The 16,093-nt window shown below is 38.3% G+C and overlaps 1 protein-coding gene across 1 annotated transcript in view; it reads left to right on the forward strand.

Moving 5' to 3' along the window:
- The window catches only part of Unc79 (unc-79 homolog, NALCN channel complex subunit), a 252,433-nt gene that overhangs the window by 134,398 nt on the left and 101,942 nt on the right, over nt 1-16,093 (forward strand). The window contains 6 exon segments of the mRNA XM_047541641.1: nt 4,405-4,543; nt 7,890-7,969; nt 8,053-8,201; nt 11,641-11,744; nt 11,747-11,797; nt 14,302-14,483. Of these exon segments, the coding sequence (XP_047397597.1) occupies nt 4,405-4,543; nt 7,890-7,969; nt 8,053-8,201; nt 11,641-11,744; nt 11,747-11,797; nt 14,302-14,483 (705 nt within the window).

Genomic DNA, 16,093 nt, shown 5'->3' on the forward strand with positions numbered 1-16,093 from the left:
TATCTTTCTATTCTTGGAATGAATAAGCTCAAAGCTATGAATTTTCCTCTTAGAGCCACCTTCAGAGTGTCCCAGAGATTTTAATTTGTTGGATCATTATTCTCATTACCTCTAAGTATTTTTTAATTTCATCCCTGATTTCTTCTGCTTGTCCATTCATCATTCAATAATGTTTATCTAGTCTCCTGGGATAATAGCTTCTATTTTATCTCATCATTAATTCTAATTTTATTTCATTTATGGCCTGATAGAAGCAAGGTATATCTCTATTTGTTTTTGTTTTGTTAAGAGTTGCTTTGGTGACCTAAGGTATGGTCTATTTAGCAAATGATCCATGTGCTGTTGAGAAGAAAGTGTATTCAGGTCATTTGGATGAAATATTCTATACATGTCTGTTAGATCCTAATGTTTTAATTGTAGTTTTTAGTTCTATAGCCTTCTTTATTTAGTTTTTTGTTTAGAAGATTCTATCCAGTGATTATTAGGCATTTAAAGTCTCCCAGTGTTATTGTGTTATGGTGTATTTGAGTCTTGATATTGAGAAGGTATGTTTGCTATATATATATTGATACTCCATTGTTTGGGACATAGATATTTATTTTGTTATTTCTTATTGTTGGATACTTCCCTTAAGCAGTATGAAATAACCTTCTTTGCCTTTTCTGATTAACTTTGACTTGATGTCCACTTTACTTGACATGAGGATAGAAATCCCTGCTTGTTTATAAGATCCATATGAATGGAATGTTTTTCCCATCCTTTCACCTTAAGTCTATAGATGTCTTTGCTGAAGAGGTTAATCTCTTGGAGACAGCAAATTGTTGGGTCTTTTTAAAAATCTAATCTGCTAGCCTATGCCATTTGATTGATGAATGTAGGCCATTTTCATTCAGTGTTATTATTGAGAGATGATTTTTATTCCGTCATTTTTATTTATTTCTAGTGTTTGATTTATATAAGTTTATCCTTTGATTGACAGTTCTTCTAGTGTAGTTCCTCACTCTGCTGTTCTTCAATTTTATTTTTCATTTCTTCTACGTGAAATATTTTATTGAGTATATTTTGTAGTGCAGGCTTTCTAGTTGTGAATTCTTTTAACTTTTATCATGGAAGATTTTTATTTCATCTTCAATTTTAACCTTAATTTTGCTGGGTATTATATTCTTAATTGGCATCCATTTTCTTTCAGGGCTTGGTATATATTATTCCAAGACCTCCTAGCTTTTAGGGTCTGAGTTGAGAAATCAGCTGAAGTCCAGAATGGTTTACGTCTAAATATGACCTGTGGTTTTTCTCTAGCAGCTTTTAAAATTTTGTCTTATTCTCTATGTTAGGGGTTTTCATAATAATGTGTAACAAGCCTCCTGTATTTGACTTTCCATTTCATTCTTAAAGTTTGGGGAATTTTCTGATGATTTTTCATTTAAAAGATTGTGCATTCCTGTAGTTTGTATTTCAGAGCCTTCATCTATCCTAATGATTCTTAAATTTTACCTTTTCGGGTTATCCCATATTTCTTGGAAGTTCTGTTCATGGTCTCCTAACATTTTTCTCCATGGTCAACTTTATTTTCAAGATTATATATTTTTGTCTTCATTCCCTAAAACTCTGCCTTTCAAGTGGTTTAGTCTGTTGGTGATGCTTTCCATTGATTTTTTAATTTGGCTTATTGATTGAAGTGATCTTTCACTTCCTGTATTTTCTCTCCGATTTCACTCCTTATATCATCTTTTACTTTACAGATCAATTTACCTGTGAACTTTCTAAATTCCTTCTCTGATATTTTCTTCACTGTAGTGTCAGTGGATTCTGTATTGAGGTATTTTGATTTGTTTGGGATGGCTTGTTTCCTTGATTTTTCATATTGTTTGTGTGTCTACACATTTATTGGTATCAATCTGAGGTAATAGAGTTTCTACCCTATGAATTTATAGTGTCCCTGAATGTTTCTAGTACCTCATGGTTTAGGGGGAGACAAATAATAACAACAACCAATGCAAATAATATATAGCATTAAACTAAATACTTAGTTACTATTATGATTTCTACAATGTTAACTGGTTTAATAAACAGAAATGGTATGATGAGCAATTGCTGTGCGTGGTGGTGCATGTCTGTAATCCCAGAAACTTCAGAAGCTGAAGAAGAAGGATTACAAGTTCAAAGCCAGCCTCAGCAACTTAGTGAGACCCTAAGCAACTTAATAAGACCCTGTCTCAAAATAAAAAATAAAAAGGGTTGGGGACATGACTTAGTGATTATGTGTCCCTGGGTTCAATCCCCAGTATAACGAACATCGTGGGGTAGATGCTCATTAACAGATGACGACTCTGTCTTAGAACAGTTAGTATCTATAGCATGTAGTAACTACTTCCTCATGGGATGAGTGGAGGTCAAGAGATTGGGGAGGACATGAAGAATGAGCTGGCAGGAGGCTTAGACTAGTTTGTAAGATAGGTAACAACTGATCCCTGCCACCTTAGAGGACAGTACTGGAAAAGTGGGTTACCAGGTCTGTGTAGAACTCAATATACAGCAGGCAACTTTCCACTGGGTCAAACTGCATGAAACTCAGTTTATGATTTGATATGATGTTTTCTTTATGGTTGTCCTAGGAACAGGGCCAGTCCCAATAACACTGTAAAGTTGGCAAAGGTGTTTTTCAGAGCCTTAGCCATTGTTTCAGCATTCATTTTGTTCTTCTCATGATCTTCTTTGTCCCATCAATCTTCATTTCTTGTTTGCTTTCAGTTGACTGTCAAATAAATTTAGAAAAATGTTTAGTGGTCAGTGTGTTACTTTTGAGGATAATTTTATAAGAAGATATTTGAAGATGAGTCATGAAAAAAAAAGGTAGAAGACTGTTTTAGTTAGCTATTTTGCAACTGTGACTAAATGACCCATCTCATACATCTATAAAGGAGGAAAGATTTATTTGAGGGCTCACGATTTCAGGTCTTAGTCCATAGAAGGCCACTCCATTCCTTGGAGCTCAAGGTGAGGCTGAACATCATGGCTGGAGAGGGTGGTGTGGGGAAGCAGCTTACATCATGGTGATCAGGAAGCAGAGAGAGACTCCACTTGCCAGATACAAATATATGTAACCTAAAGCCATGCCCCACTTCCCACCTCCTCTAGCCACACCCTGCCTCCCTCCAGTTACCACTCAGTTAATCCCATCAGGGACTAATTCACTGATTAGGTTAAGACTCTCAAAACCCAATCATTTCTCCTCTGAACCTTCTTACATTGTCTCACATGTGAGCTTTTTGGGGACATCTCACATCCAAACCATAATAAAGACTAACCAGAAGTTAGATTTTTATTTTATTAAAAAAAAGTTTTTTTAGCTGTCAATGAACATTTATTTTATTTATTTATATGTGGTATTGAGAATTGAACCCAGTGCCTCACATAGGCCAGGCAAGCACTCTACCAGTTAACCACAACCCCAGCCCCAGAAGTTAGATATTTTAAATGGTAGCCATACCTAGCACTCTCTTAAAAAAAAAAAAAAAAAAAAATTAAAAAAATAAAATATTCTCTTTTCCTTCCATGTTTGCAGCTTATTTTCTATATGTATACACACATATGCATATACATGACATATTATGTATAAATACATAAATTTAAGTATATTTGCACTGTTGTGCAACCCATCTCCAGGACTTTTTCCTCTTGCAAAACTGACACTCTATAAAACTATGACAATTACCCACGTCTCTTTCCCCATGGCCCCTGGGAGCCACCATCCTACTATTTCCACATTATATGATGTACATTGTATAAGTGAAATTGTATGGTATACCTGAGCATAATGTCCTCTGGTTTCCTCCATGTTGTAGCAGGTAGCAAAATATCCTTCCTTTTTAAGGATGAATAATATTCCATTGCATGGACAGTCCACATTTTATTGATTCATCTACCAGTTGATGGACACTTGGGTTGCTGTACCCTGTTCCCTCTTTATTTCACATGTTGTGGTAACTTCTTGCTCCTAATATTTTGATTAGTGTTTGTATTTGAATATATCTTTGCAAACCTCTTATTTTTCCCTCCTAAATAAACTCTGAACAAACTGTTCGTGGGTGGGAGTCCCTTGGGGGGCAGGCTGCTTACTGATCTAGGGAATTAAAACAGAAGCGGAGCTCAGCCTAGGAAGATCTGACAATGTGTTCATTATTTTTCCATATGTATTTCAAGTGAAAACAAATGTTCCAGCAATGGTTGGTGCAGATCTCTCGCTGTTATGGAAGCAAACTCAGGCTTCTTGGAGCTGGGCTGCTTTTGCCTTCTGTTCATGGCTGAGCAGAATAGGCCATGATCCATTTTTATTGACTTAAATCAAACCTTTATACAGCCCTGAAGGGCTGCTCATCTGGCTGTTTGTTGTGTTTGTTTCAGGAGCCTACAGACAGCCTTGAGGACAGCCTCCTTTCTTCCAGACCAGAGTTCATTATAGGCCCTGAAGGAGAGGAGGAGGACCTGGCAGCCAAGCATGGGGAGAACCCAGGCAATCGCACCACACCCACAGAACATGCTGGTAGGTGAACTTGGCTAGTGGGGAGCACATGGTATGCACATTTCAGTTTGCACTGGGCCCAGTGTTTGTATCGGTTTCTTAGGTTAATATTGACTAGGGCAAGTTTAGATGCACCTTTCTCAGTGTTGACTGGAGCAGATAAGCCTTGTCTCACCAGATTATGAGGTGAAGGATCCATTATGGCATCTTTCTGGCAACAAATCTTGTTATCAATGAAAATTTGTCATCTTAGTATAGAAAACTAACACAGTTCCTACAGAAGAGTTGTGTTCATTTTGTGTAGAAATAACTCTAAACAAAGACTGATTGGTTGAGGTGGAGGGTGCTGACAAGTTCAACAGCTACTCAGGGCATGTTGCCAAAGCAAAGTATTTTCATACAGAGGCATCAGAGCTTGCTTCCGTGAAGCTTCTGCACCCTAAGGATTTGGTTAGGACCCTGGACAGTGCTCCTCACAGAGCTATTAAGGTCTGTCTCAGAGACTGGGTGGGAAGAGGAATGACTTCCTTTTAATTTGCTTAAAGGTTCTGGGCTGGCAAATTTGGAACAATAAGGTAACAGGAAAATGGATTAATTTGCAATTTGTGCTCTGAGGGAGTTTAGAGAATTCAGGAAAGGACCCTGTGTGCCTCTGGGGAAGCCTGATTTCTAGATTTGGATGGTGGGTACTCTGGTAATTTGCACAGTACCTGGGGCAATTTAGGCAGCTTTTAAAAAACATTCCTGCTTCCACTATCCTGACCTATTAGACTATCTTGGTCCTGGGAGACTCACTCCAGAATTAGAAAGCATGGGCTTTACATTATCCCTTCAGTGAACAGTAAGCATTCTTAGGGAACTGTTTTGTGGGGTTCATTGCTGCTGCTGGGTGTCTTATTCAGACCAAGATAACCACATCATTGTTACAGAATTCTTGGTCAGAACTGCTTCTGCATGGTCAATTGAGTATGAAGATCTCAACTCATACCACTTGACACCATGGGAATTTAGAGTTTGAAGGAATGTCTGAAGTGGTGTATTTTATTGGTTTTTGAAGGGTACTTCTTAGAGCTATGAAAGCTCTGTGTCATTTCCTTTGGAACTTCTGTCACTTTTGGTGACAATTGGTGGGAAATGAGTGCAAATGGTAAAGATGCAGGCTCCCTGCCCAGCTCTATGAGATTGCTCCAACTTGCTCTATTTCGTGGGAAATGAGTGCAAATGGTAAAGATGCAGGCTCCCTGCCCAGCTCTATGAGATTGCTCCAACTTGCTCTATTTCATACCATGGAGTTCTAAGCAAGATTTTCTCTAAACAAAGCGTCCTTCAGAAAAGAAGGTTGAAATCTGCTGATCTAGTTCAGCTTTCTCACTTTGCTGATGAGAAAATCAATCCCAGATGGGTTAAATGACTTGCCTATGAGGTGGCTCCCATGATTCATTTACATTTACGCTTGTGTGTGAGTGCTTCCAAGGCTGTGCTGGAGCATCACAACCATCTGAGGAGCGGAAACAAACAATCGGACCCACGAGCTCCACCCTACCCCGATTCTGAGTACACTCTGGGTGGGGGCCTGAGGATTTAAAATTCAAATCTTAAAGAGCAGGAGTTGGGACTAGAACCCAAATAGAAGCATGATGAAGTCCAGAGTTATGCTTCTATTAGGCTTTATGCCCATGGGAAGCAAGGGCTTCCCTTAGGATCTCCTGACCTGTGCTCTTTTCCACACAGATTTATTTTCTAAACCTAAGATAACACACAAATCAATTCATTACCCCTTCTGTTTGTATGCAATATTTTATTTGAGCAATAGTTAAAATCAAACAGTTTCTTTTTCTTTTCTTTTCTTTTTTTTTTTTGGTGGTGCTGGGGACTGAACTCAGGACCTCACATATGCTAGACAATAGACAAGTGCTTTACCACTGAGCCACATCCCCAGCCCTGAAACAGTTTCTTTTTATAAATTACAGATGTCCCTCAATATCCTCAGGACACAGCCCCTCCCCCTGACAGATATCAAAGTCTGTGGGTGCTCAAGTCCCTTATATAAGATAATGTACTATTGGCCTGTAATCTGCACAATTCTCCTGTATGCTTTAAGTTATTCTAAATTACATCTAACGCCTACTATAATGTAAATGCTATATACATAGTTGTTATATTGTATTTTTTACAGAATAATGGTGAGAAAAAAATTTATGTATGTTTAGTATAGATACATTTTTTTCCTCTGGATGTTTTAGAGCCTTGGTTGGTTGAATCTATAGGTACAGATTGGATGTAGAGGGCCAATTGTACTCTTGTTCTTGCTGAATTATCATAAACTCCACTTCTTGAAGCATTCACTGTACTCTTCTTCCCCAGACACTGCTTCAGGCTCCTGGCACAGCTTCTGGCTCTTTCCCTTCTTTTGCTCTGCTGTCTTGCAGGACACAGCTATAAACTGTCTCCTCAAGGAAGCCCCTATAAACTGTCTTCCATGACATGTGTTGCTGGCTTCTCAGAGCTGCAGGGCTGCTTCAGCTCTGTGGCCTTCAGGCAGCGATCCTCAGCTCCTCATCAGGGAATCAGGGGGTGGGTGCTCTATCAGCATGTTCAGTAGTTTCCATTTCCTCAAGACAATTTCCTTTTTCTGCACTGTGTGGCCTGGTCCTTTTTCATACAGCAGTCATGTATGTCCACCATTAAAATATTGTATAAAATTTTACATTAAACAAAATAGAGTCAAGGGGTGATAGCAAGGGTTTAAAATATCTTTGAATGGAAGAGTCCCAATAAACTGTTTAATATATAGGCCGAGAGGATTAGATTGCCTTTGTCTCTGATTCTAGGAATTGCCAAAACTTACACTGGCACATTACTTAACACATTTTGCACTAGTTTCTACATTTGACTAGCTTGTGAATTTTTTTCTCTAGCATGCGTCTATGTATAGTAGTATACTCTTGCCCTCCACCATGGGGACAAAGGGTTTAGAGATCCTACAAGAAGATAAAATGAAAAGATAAAATGAATGGTGTTTTCATATGAATATATTCATCTTTTTCTAAATGCCCCTATTTTGTGTTAATCTGTGGGATAAACCCTTCTAGTGTTAATTGACCTGCACAGAGCTGACTCAGGGAGCCAAAGACCTCAGAATCCATGATGGGCCAATAGTGAAAATGGAGGCAGAGAAGCCTATATTGAGACTTTCTGCATAGAAGGGGGGTATATTCTAATTTGGAGAGAAAATAAAAACATGTAATGTTTGTGTACAAACACTTTTCAATATATTCAATATTTGGTTTCATGATCTTGATCAACTGATGATGATTGAGGTGTGTGGAGCAGTTAGGTTAATCTTTGTGTAACTATTTCTTCACAGCAGTAAAGAATGATACTGAAAGAAAGTTTTGCTACCAACAGCTTCCTGTAACATTGAGATTAATATACACCATTTTCCAGGTACATTTTTGAAATCTTTGAATATTTGAATTAGTAGCAATGCTGTTTTGGAAAACCCAGTAACCATGTGGTTTTTTGCATAGGAAATGGCTAAATTTGAAGAGCCAGACATTCTTTTTAATATGCTCAATTGCCTGAAGATTCTCTGTCTGCATGGAGAATGTTTATACATTGCTAGAAAAGATCATCCTCAATTTTTAGCTTATATTCAGGACCATATGTTGATTGCAAGGTATGTCTTCTTAATGTCTTATTTTGTTTATTTATATCTTAGGCTTCAGGTGTGAACTTATATGACTTACTAGCTCATTTGGGTTATTTTCTCAACCAGGACAGCTTAATTGCCTGTGGGAACTACTTTTATTTATTTTATTTCATCTATTAGTTAACTGTGCCAATACAAAGATTATGTTCACTTGATAGATACTGTTGAAATGTAAAAAGTAAAACAAGTATTATTTTTGTGCCTTTCAGTTGTTAGATGGGTTAAGAATAAAGTACACACTAGAAAATGTCAAAAGATAAGTTAATAATTACTTAGTATGACTAAATAAAGATTTACTCATTTTCTCACTTGAAATGGACTTGCTAATAGACATCTAAAATCCCTCTATGCATTGTCTAAGAAGATTTTTCTTAGAGACTGATGAGGCATTTTGAGAATAATAATAAAATATTGCTATAGATTTTCAGTGCTTCTTCTGGAGGATCTTAAAATAACTATTAGAGTCTTCCTGGCAGCAAATCAGAAAAATATTATCCTCATTTTACATGTAGAATAAGGTGATAAAAAAGTAAAAGGATAATAAGATAATAAAGTAAAAGGAAAAAGGTTTTTTCAGGTTAAGGTTAACTAGGTAACAAAACCAAGTCTGTCTTTATTCATTTTTTTCACTTATTTATTTATTCATTCAAAAATATAATGAGTGTTCATTGTATACATTACTATTCTAGGCACTTTGGGAGTTTGTAGTCTTGATTAGAGGGGATGAATTCTCAATATACAGAAGATGACCATATATTTTATTATTTAAATTGGTCTGCTTTTTAGATTAAAGCAGGATGGCCTTCATAATAATATTAAAACAACAAGGGTAAACTAAGATCTTGGATAAACTAAGACACATGGTCAATATATATATATATATAACCCAAGAGAATGTGTAAGTGACTATTTTGCACAGTTCACAGATGGGTGAACTCTTTTTCTGGATGAATGGCTAGGGAAGGGCTAAGCAGTAGAGACTGAGTACTAAATCAATAAATTTTGATTGATAAATTTGGAGATAGGTAGAACCTGTTTTGGGAAGCAGAAATGTTAAGAGCAAACAGAAAGTAGAGGAGAAATGAGCAAGGCCAGCTTAGGTGATGCCAAGGTTTCATTTTTGCTTCTTGGTTCATGATGTGCTTGTGTGCGGTAATAAGGGGAAAAGGGCTGGAGAAGTAGGTTGGGACCCAACTGTAAAGAGCATTCTTCCCTGTGTGTCCTGTGTCTTTCCTCTTCTTATAAGGCTACCAATTATTAGATTTAGGGCCTATTCTAATGCAGTATGGACCTGCCTTAACTAATTATATCTATTCCATGTAAGGGTCACATTCTGAAGTTCTAGGTGGATGTGAATTTTGGGGGGGACACTATTCAACCGACTACAGAAGCATCCTATGGGAAAGGCGGAGGAGCTACGAAGGAAAGGTGGAGGAGCTACAGAAGTTTCCTCATAATTAAGTGAGGATTATCCAGGTGTAATGGGAGGAAGGAGAGCTGAGAGGTGAATGACTGAACTGGATATAGGAAGAGTGAGGATGATATGAAAGGTTCAGGCCAAGGATGGAGACAAGCTGCACATCTGGTTAGAATCAGTGTTGGAAACAGCGCCAGAATTAGGCAGATGCTTTCTTAATTCCAGAGAAGTGGGGATTCTAAATGGGCAGACTTCAGTTGCTAAAGCAACCCCCACAAAAAATATGCCCAGAGCACATGGATTATTGATCCTGTGGATCTTTAACCAAGCTTTTGGGTACGGAGTTCAGGTTTTTTTCCTCAAAGTACCACCCTGACACTGAAACCCTCATGACAATGAAGGAATCTGGGAAAGGGACATTCTTCCTCTTTTCAAGCCAAGTTGCCTTAGAGGACTGGGACAGCCATCAGATCAGTCCAGATCCAGGCTTTCTCACTAGCATGGTGATCTGGAGGTTCGTATGTGGTTTTCTCTTCCTTCATCTAAGTTGAAAGTTCTGCGAAGTCGCAGATTATGTCTTTCTTTCCTCTGCAGTTTTCACAGAAGCATCATCATGCTCATCCTCACAGGGATAATGGTAGTTCAAGGTCTTTGAGTAACTCCTGTATGCCAACCACCCTGCATCAGCCCACACTGGGAGGAACAGAGGGTTCAGAGGAGTTGAGAAATGTGCATGTGGTATACAGCTAATTAATGGTAATGTTGGGATGAGACCCATGCTTGTCTGACTTCTACTACTCAGATTGAGCTGATGGTGTTTGAAATGGCTCCTTTCTATTCTGTAGCTCTGGCACATCTTCTGATTAGCAAGCGAATCTAGTGTCTTGTCCTCAGCATGCTTCTGCAAAGTGGAGATAGACTGTGTCGTTCTGCTCTTCTCTTTGTGGTGCATCATAAGTTTTTTAGTCACAAATAGTATTGCTTCTGATATTAACTCTGGAGCCACATGTGGGAAAAAACTGCAAACAAAGAAAACAAAAGGCATGTTTTATATAATTAATAAAAAATTGAAATCAGTAATATTAGCAAAATATATTGAGGAATTATTCTGGTAGGACTTGGTAGGGACTTAGCTTAAACTTATTAGGGGCAAGGTTTTACCAGGAACCTTCTTTCTCTCTCTGTCTTTTCCTCTTTCCCTTTCCCAGCTGCCTTGTCACTTAGCCTAGGTCTCTCTTGCTTGTTAGAAACCAAGCGTTGGCTTCTTCTCAGGCAGGCTATCCTGGAAAGTGGGAGAGAGGGCCCCTGGCAGCCCTTTGTCAGCATTGCCCTTTCTTCCTGAGATATCCTTTCTCTCCTAGAGCCCATATTACTCCCTGAAAAAAGAACTTGAACATTGCCTTCTTGCGCATATGCCCACTTGTAGGACTGGTCACTGTGTTCTGGGTATTGAAGTACTTCGTATTTTGTGTTCACCCTTGTGATAGGAGAGTGGGGAACTTGATTGACATACTGCCAGTTCTTGGAGAGGTTGTTTTTAATAGAAAAAGAGTTGCTTTTGCCATAATAAGGGGATAGGGCTGCTGGGCAGGCAAAAACCAACGAAACTTTACAGATGTTCATTAAAAGAAAAATGCTAAAAATCATTTATCACCCTATCATCTTAACCTAACACACACCAGTTTTGTATATTGTCATTGTTCATTTTTGTAGCTGAAATTTGTAACATGCAATTTTAATTTTATGTTAAAATGTAACATTAGGTATTTTCCTGTATCGTTACATGAAAGTAGTTCTTTAAAAAAATTAACAAAACAGGGCATAGGACATGTTTATCAGAGCATTATAGTCTTGCAGATGAATGCAATCTCACTAAGATCATCCCTAGCAGCTGACAAGTAACTATGCCTACCAGGATCTAAGAAAAGAGAAGATTTTTCTGGAAAGGTTCTAATGAACTCTCACCACTTGCTTCTCTCGACTCCTCAGCCTGTGGAGAGTTGTCAAGTCCGAGTTCTCCCAGCTCTCTTCACTGGCGGTCCCTCTCCTCCTCCATGCTCTGTCCCTTCCTCATGGTGCTGACATCTTCTGGACTACATAAACGGCAACTTCAACAGCAAAGACTGGAAGATGAGGTTTGAAGCAGGTACTTCTGTGTTAGCTTAAAAATTCTCTGGCTTGTGATGTAAACCACATGTCCAATCTGACATCTATTTTTGGCCTCCTTTCTCCACCTTTTTAAAGGATACTCTCCTACTGGCTGGTGTTCATTGCTGTTTGCACAGTGTTTGCCAATTATCCAGGCATAATTATTAACTCCCCCCGTTTTTTTACTCCCAAATAGGTCCCAGTTTGGGTTACAAATAATGTAGGTAACTTATTAGGTTACTTGCATCAGAGTTACTGAGATATTTGTTAAAAATGAAGATTATTGGGCCCCACCCTAACCTGCTGAATCAGAATCTCAGGGTAGTGGGTGAGGACAGGAATCTCGATTTCAAACAAGTTTTCAGGTAATTCATTAAGGTTTGAGAATACCTTCTGTGCCTTGCCACTGAGGCTCAAAGGACCAAGACTGATGCAGTGAAGGGTCTAATTTCCTAGTGCATAAATTGGCAAGTTCTCAGAGTAATGTGGCTAGGAAGGAACTTGGTGTGTTCTTGGAGCTTTGTATCTTCTGGCTCATTGTCACCCAGTCTGCTAGTACTTCTGTTTTCAGGGGCAGCAAGCAGGGTTGGATTGCCAAGAGTGTTGCTTATCAGAACAGTTCCATGTATTTTGGTCTCAAAAGTGTGACCCAGAAATGGAAGTTCCATTAGGTATGCTAGAGTTCAGTTTCCCATACTCTGGCTATTCAAAGAATGCTTACTTTTTGACATGTACATGAATCCAGGGGCTAGTTTATATGCTAGTTCGTGATGTTGTAGGAAATTAGATGTTGTAGGGTAAAATTTTCTAGCAAAAATCTGCATAGCATGTGCAATGTTTTATAGCAATTTGTATTTAAATGCAAATAAAGCAGATAAATATTTAAGTATGCATCTTCATTCCAATTTAAGGATTAGATTATTGCCAGATTAGTCTTCTGAATCATGGCTCTGATTATGATACTTCTCAATAAAAATTTTAATGGGTTCTCAACATCTAGAGAAGATAAATATTCAGGCTCCTTTGACAGTTGAGCAGGTTTCCCCGTGGTTACCCGCAAGTGTTTGCAGACCTGTTGGCTGCTCTTCATTCCACACGGACCATTGTCATTTGCCCATTGCTTCTTGCTTCCCTTGGCTGTTCCCGTGACCCAATGCCTTGACCATTCTCTATTCTCCATTTAAAATCCTCTTCCCTTCAAGTCCCTGTCCAAATGCCACCTCCATTTGATCAATGCCACCTTTGAGTTACACCTTTAAGGACATCTCAGTAGAAAGAGATTTCTTTATCCCCTGTCTCTCATGGGCATTTTATTTGTACTCCATTAGAGGTGTTTACAGCTTTTGTATTATGTGTCAACTAGTTGTATCTGTCTTATCTCTTTTAGTCAACTGGACTTTGAAGTTGTGAATGACTTGTTTTCCCATTACTTCCATCTCCCCACAAGTGCCTACAATAGTCCCTTAATTTTCAATATATAAAACACATACATTCTTAATAAATATTTTAACAACAAGTGAATTCATGAATTTACTGAATAAATAAAGACTATAGGTACTAGGTACAATGAGAGTGATAAAAGTGAGTGTAAGTAAGTGTGTGTGACGATTCCTATCATCAAGGGCTTCCCAACTTAATTGATGAGACCAAATATAAGCATATAAGAAGCTGATAAAAAAGACGTAAGAACACTAAAGAAGAATGGCATATAGGTATATAATATGAGTATTCAAATGCCAGATATAAAATAATAATGTGTAAATGAATAGTATTTTTTATAGGAGTTCATTGGATGGAAGGTCAAAATGGACTTCATATAACAGCTAGAACCTCAGCAATTAATTCTTCAAGGATGGTAGCATATCAATAAGGATAAAAGAATAGGAAGAATATTTCAGGCTTCCAGAATAGATTAATCAAATACTGAAATGTCTTAATTCACACCACCCTACATTGCTCTGCTAGGTATGAAAATTTTTTATGAGACCATGCTTCAAGAATGGCTGAAATAATTTAATATAGATTTGAAGAATAATTTGAAATCCATCAAGTGAGGGTATATTTGTATCTTGGAAGAAATACGTGGCTTCTGCAACCATAGGAAGTTCTCTGTCATTTCACATCAGGACCTATTAAGAGTAGACCCAAACCTAATGCCTGGCTGGAGGGGGCCTTTCTTTTCCGCTGTGGTCCCCAGAGCTCCCATGGAATGGCCACAGAAATGAGCAGACAGACAATAGTTTGAAATGGAACTGAAAGTTAAACAAAGAAAAAAACTGTTTAAAAGGATGACTAAGAGCTAAGTCAAGTTAAGAGCTGAATCAGCATAAAGGTGGAAACAGCCTCTGTTGCACAGATGAAACACCACCAGAGAGGATAGCAGTAGAATTTCCTTGGTATTTAAAATTGCCACTTGGGGGCCCTGAATTAACTTTTTATCTATGGGTTCAGTTCTCAGACTAATACACTTTGTGCATTTTGTCCTCTGTATTTTACATGCAGTGGAAAAAGTGGCTGTAATTTGTAGATTTCTGGATATTCACTCAGTGACCAAAAACCACCTGCTAAAGTACTCCCTGGCCCACGCCTTCTGCTGCTTTCTGACAGCTGTGGAAGATGTCAACCCTGCAGTGGCCACCAGGGCAGGTCTCCTGCTGGACACCATAAAGCGACCAGCATTGCAGGTGATGTATGACGTGTACTACTTGTTCTGCAGATGGTCTGTGCCAGCACCACTAAATCACCGAGTTCTTTGTCGTGTGCCTTAGTCTTTTAGGCTTGCTTTAACAAAACACCATAAATGGAGTAGCTCATATGACAGTAGAAATTTACTCACCATAGTTCTAGTGGGTGCTGGCAGAGGCAATATCTGGTTCATTGATGGTGCCTTTCACATTTCTGGGGCCTCTTTTATAAGGACACTAGTTCCATTCATGAGAGTCCCACCTACATTACCTCATCATCTTTCAAGGGCCTCACCTCCTAATACCATCACAATGCTAAGTTATAACAAATGAATTTTGGGGCAAACACAGACATTTAGACCATGACATCATGTAAATATAGTATGGATGACAATGATGGTAATAGTGGAAATTGGTATGGGTGTGTTCGAATGCATGTTTGTTAATTTTGAATGGAAACAAAAAGATGAGTTATTTTCCCCCAACCTCTACCCATGTAGTATAAATTTTAAATTGAAAACCATCCCAGAGCTTTACCTTATTCAGAGATCCCTTGTTTTTTTTTTTTTTTTGTTGGCTCTTGCATTTTAGTCTTTGTCCACTGATGACATCACTCCTTGACAGCTGTAACTATTACATAACTTTGTGTTGGTTGTGTAGCACCTTCTTAAACTAGACTCGTTTACCCTCGGCAGGAAGCCCCTGTCATTAGAGGATAGATGTTAAGAGAAATCAGATGAATCATGATAGCAATCAAACTAAAGCATGAGAAGGCAAGAATGCCACCAAAATGAAATATCACAAATGTGTGAGATGTGGAATACAAGACCTTAAGAGAGTCATATATTTATCTTGGTGTGCACTGTTTACTTAACTTTAGAAAGCAAGTCCCAGACAGATAAGACTAATTGAGGGCACAGAGTAAATTAGTGAGGAAATCAAGACTAGAATCTGAACTGTTTTTCCACATTGATACTGATTTGTTATTTCACTATTATTATCATAAGTAATAATTATGGCAAGAGCTAACATTTGTCAAATAGGTACTAAGTTGCCAATGCCCTGTATTAAAAGTGTTCCATCATGCCTTATCCCACTCAATATTCACAATAACCTTTTGTGTGCTCCCATTTACAAGTGAGCAGCTAAGGGTTAGAAAGGTAAAGTATGTGGCTAAACAAACTCAGGTCTGATTCATAATGAGTCCATATTTTTAACTCATGCATGCGAGTGTTTATGAGTACACACTGCCTCCCAGTGTGGTGTAAGTCTTTTTCCGATAGTTTAAGACCAAGAAGCAATGGCAATCTGTGCAGGATCTGACAAAATGTAGGGTTGTGCTGTCTGGCCCACCTTGCCTTATAAACCCCAGCTGTCTTCTGGAGTCTTCTGTGATGTCTCACCAGTAGTTGTATGTACCACCCTGCTCCAGGCCTGGAACGTAAGAGACACTTGTTAGATTACAATTGAATGAGTGAGATGGTTGAATGAATCACAGCTTTTAAATTTCACTCAATTAAAGAGAGGTGAAATAGTGAACTCATGGAGTAGAGAAGTAGATGCTCCATCCATTCCAACTTTGATTTTTTAACAGTGTTCCACTCACATTC

Source organism: Sciurus carolinensis, chromosome 2, assembly GCF_902686445.1.
Source record: "Sciurus carolinensis chromosome 2, mSciCar1.2, whole genome shotgun sequence".
Taxonomy (NCBI): Eukaryota; Metazoa; Chordata; class Mammalia; order Rodentia; family Sciuridae; genus Sciurus; species Sciurus carolinensis.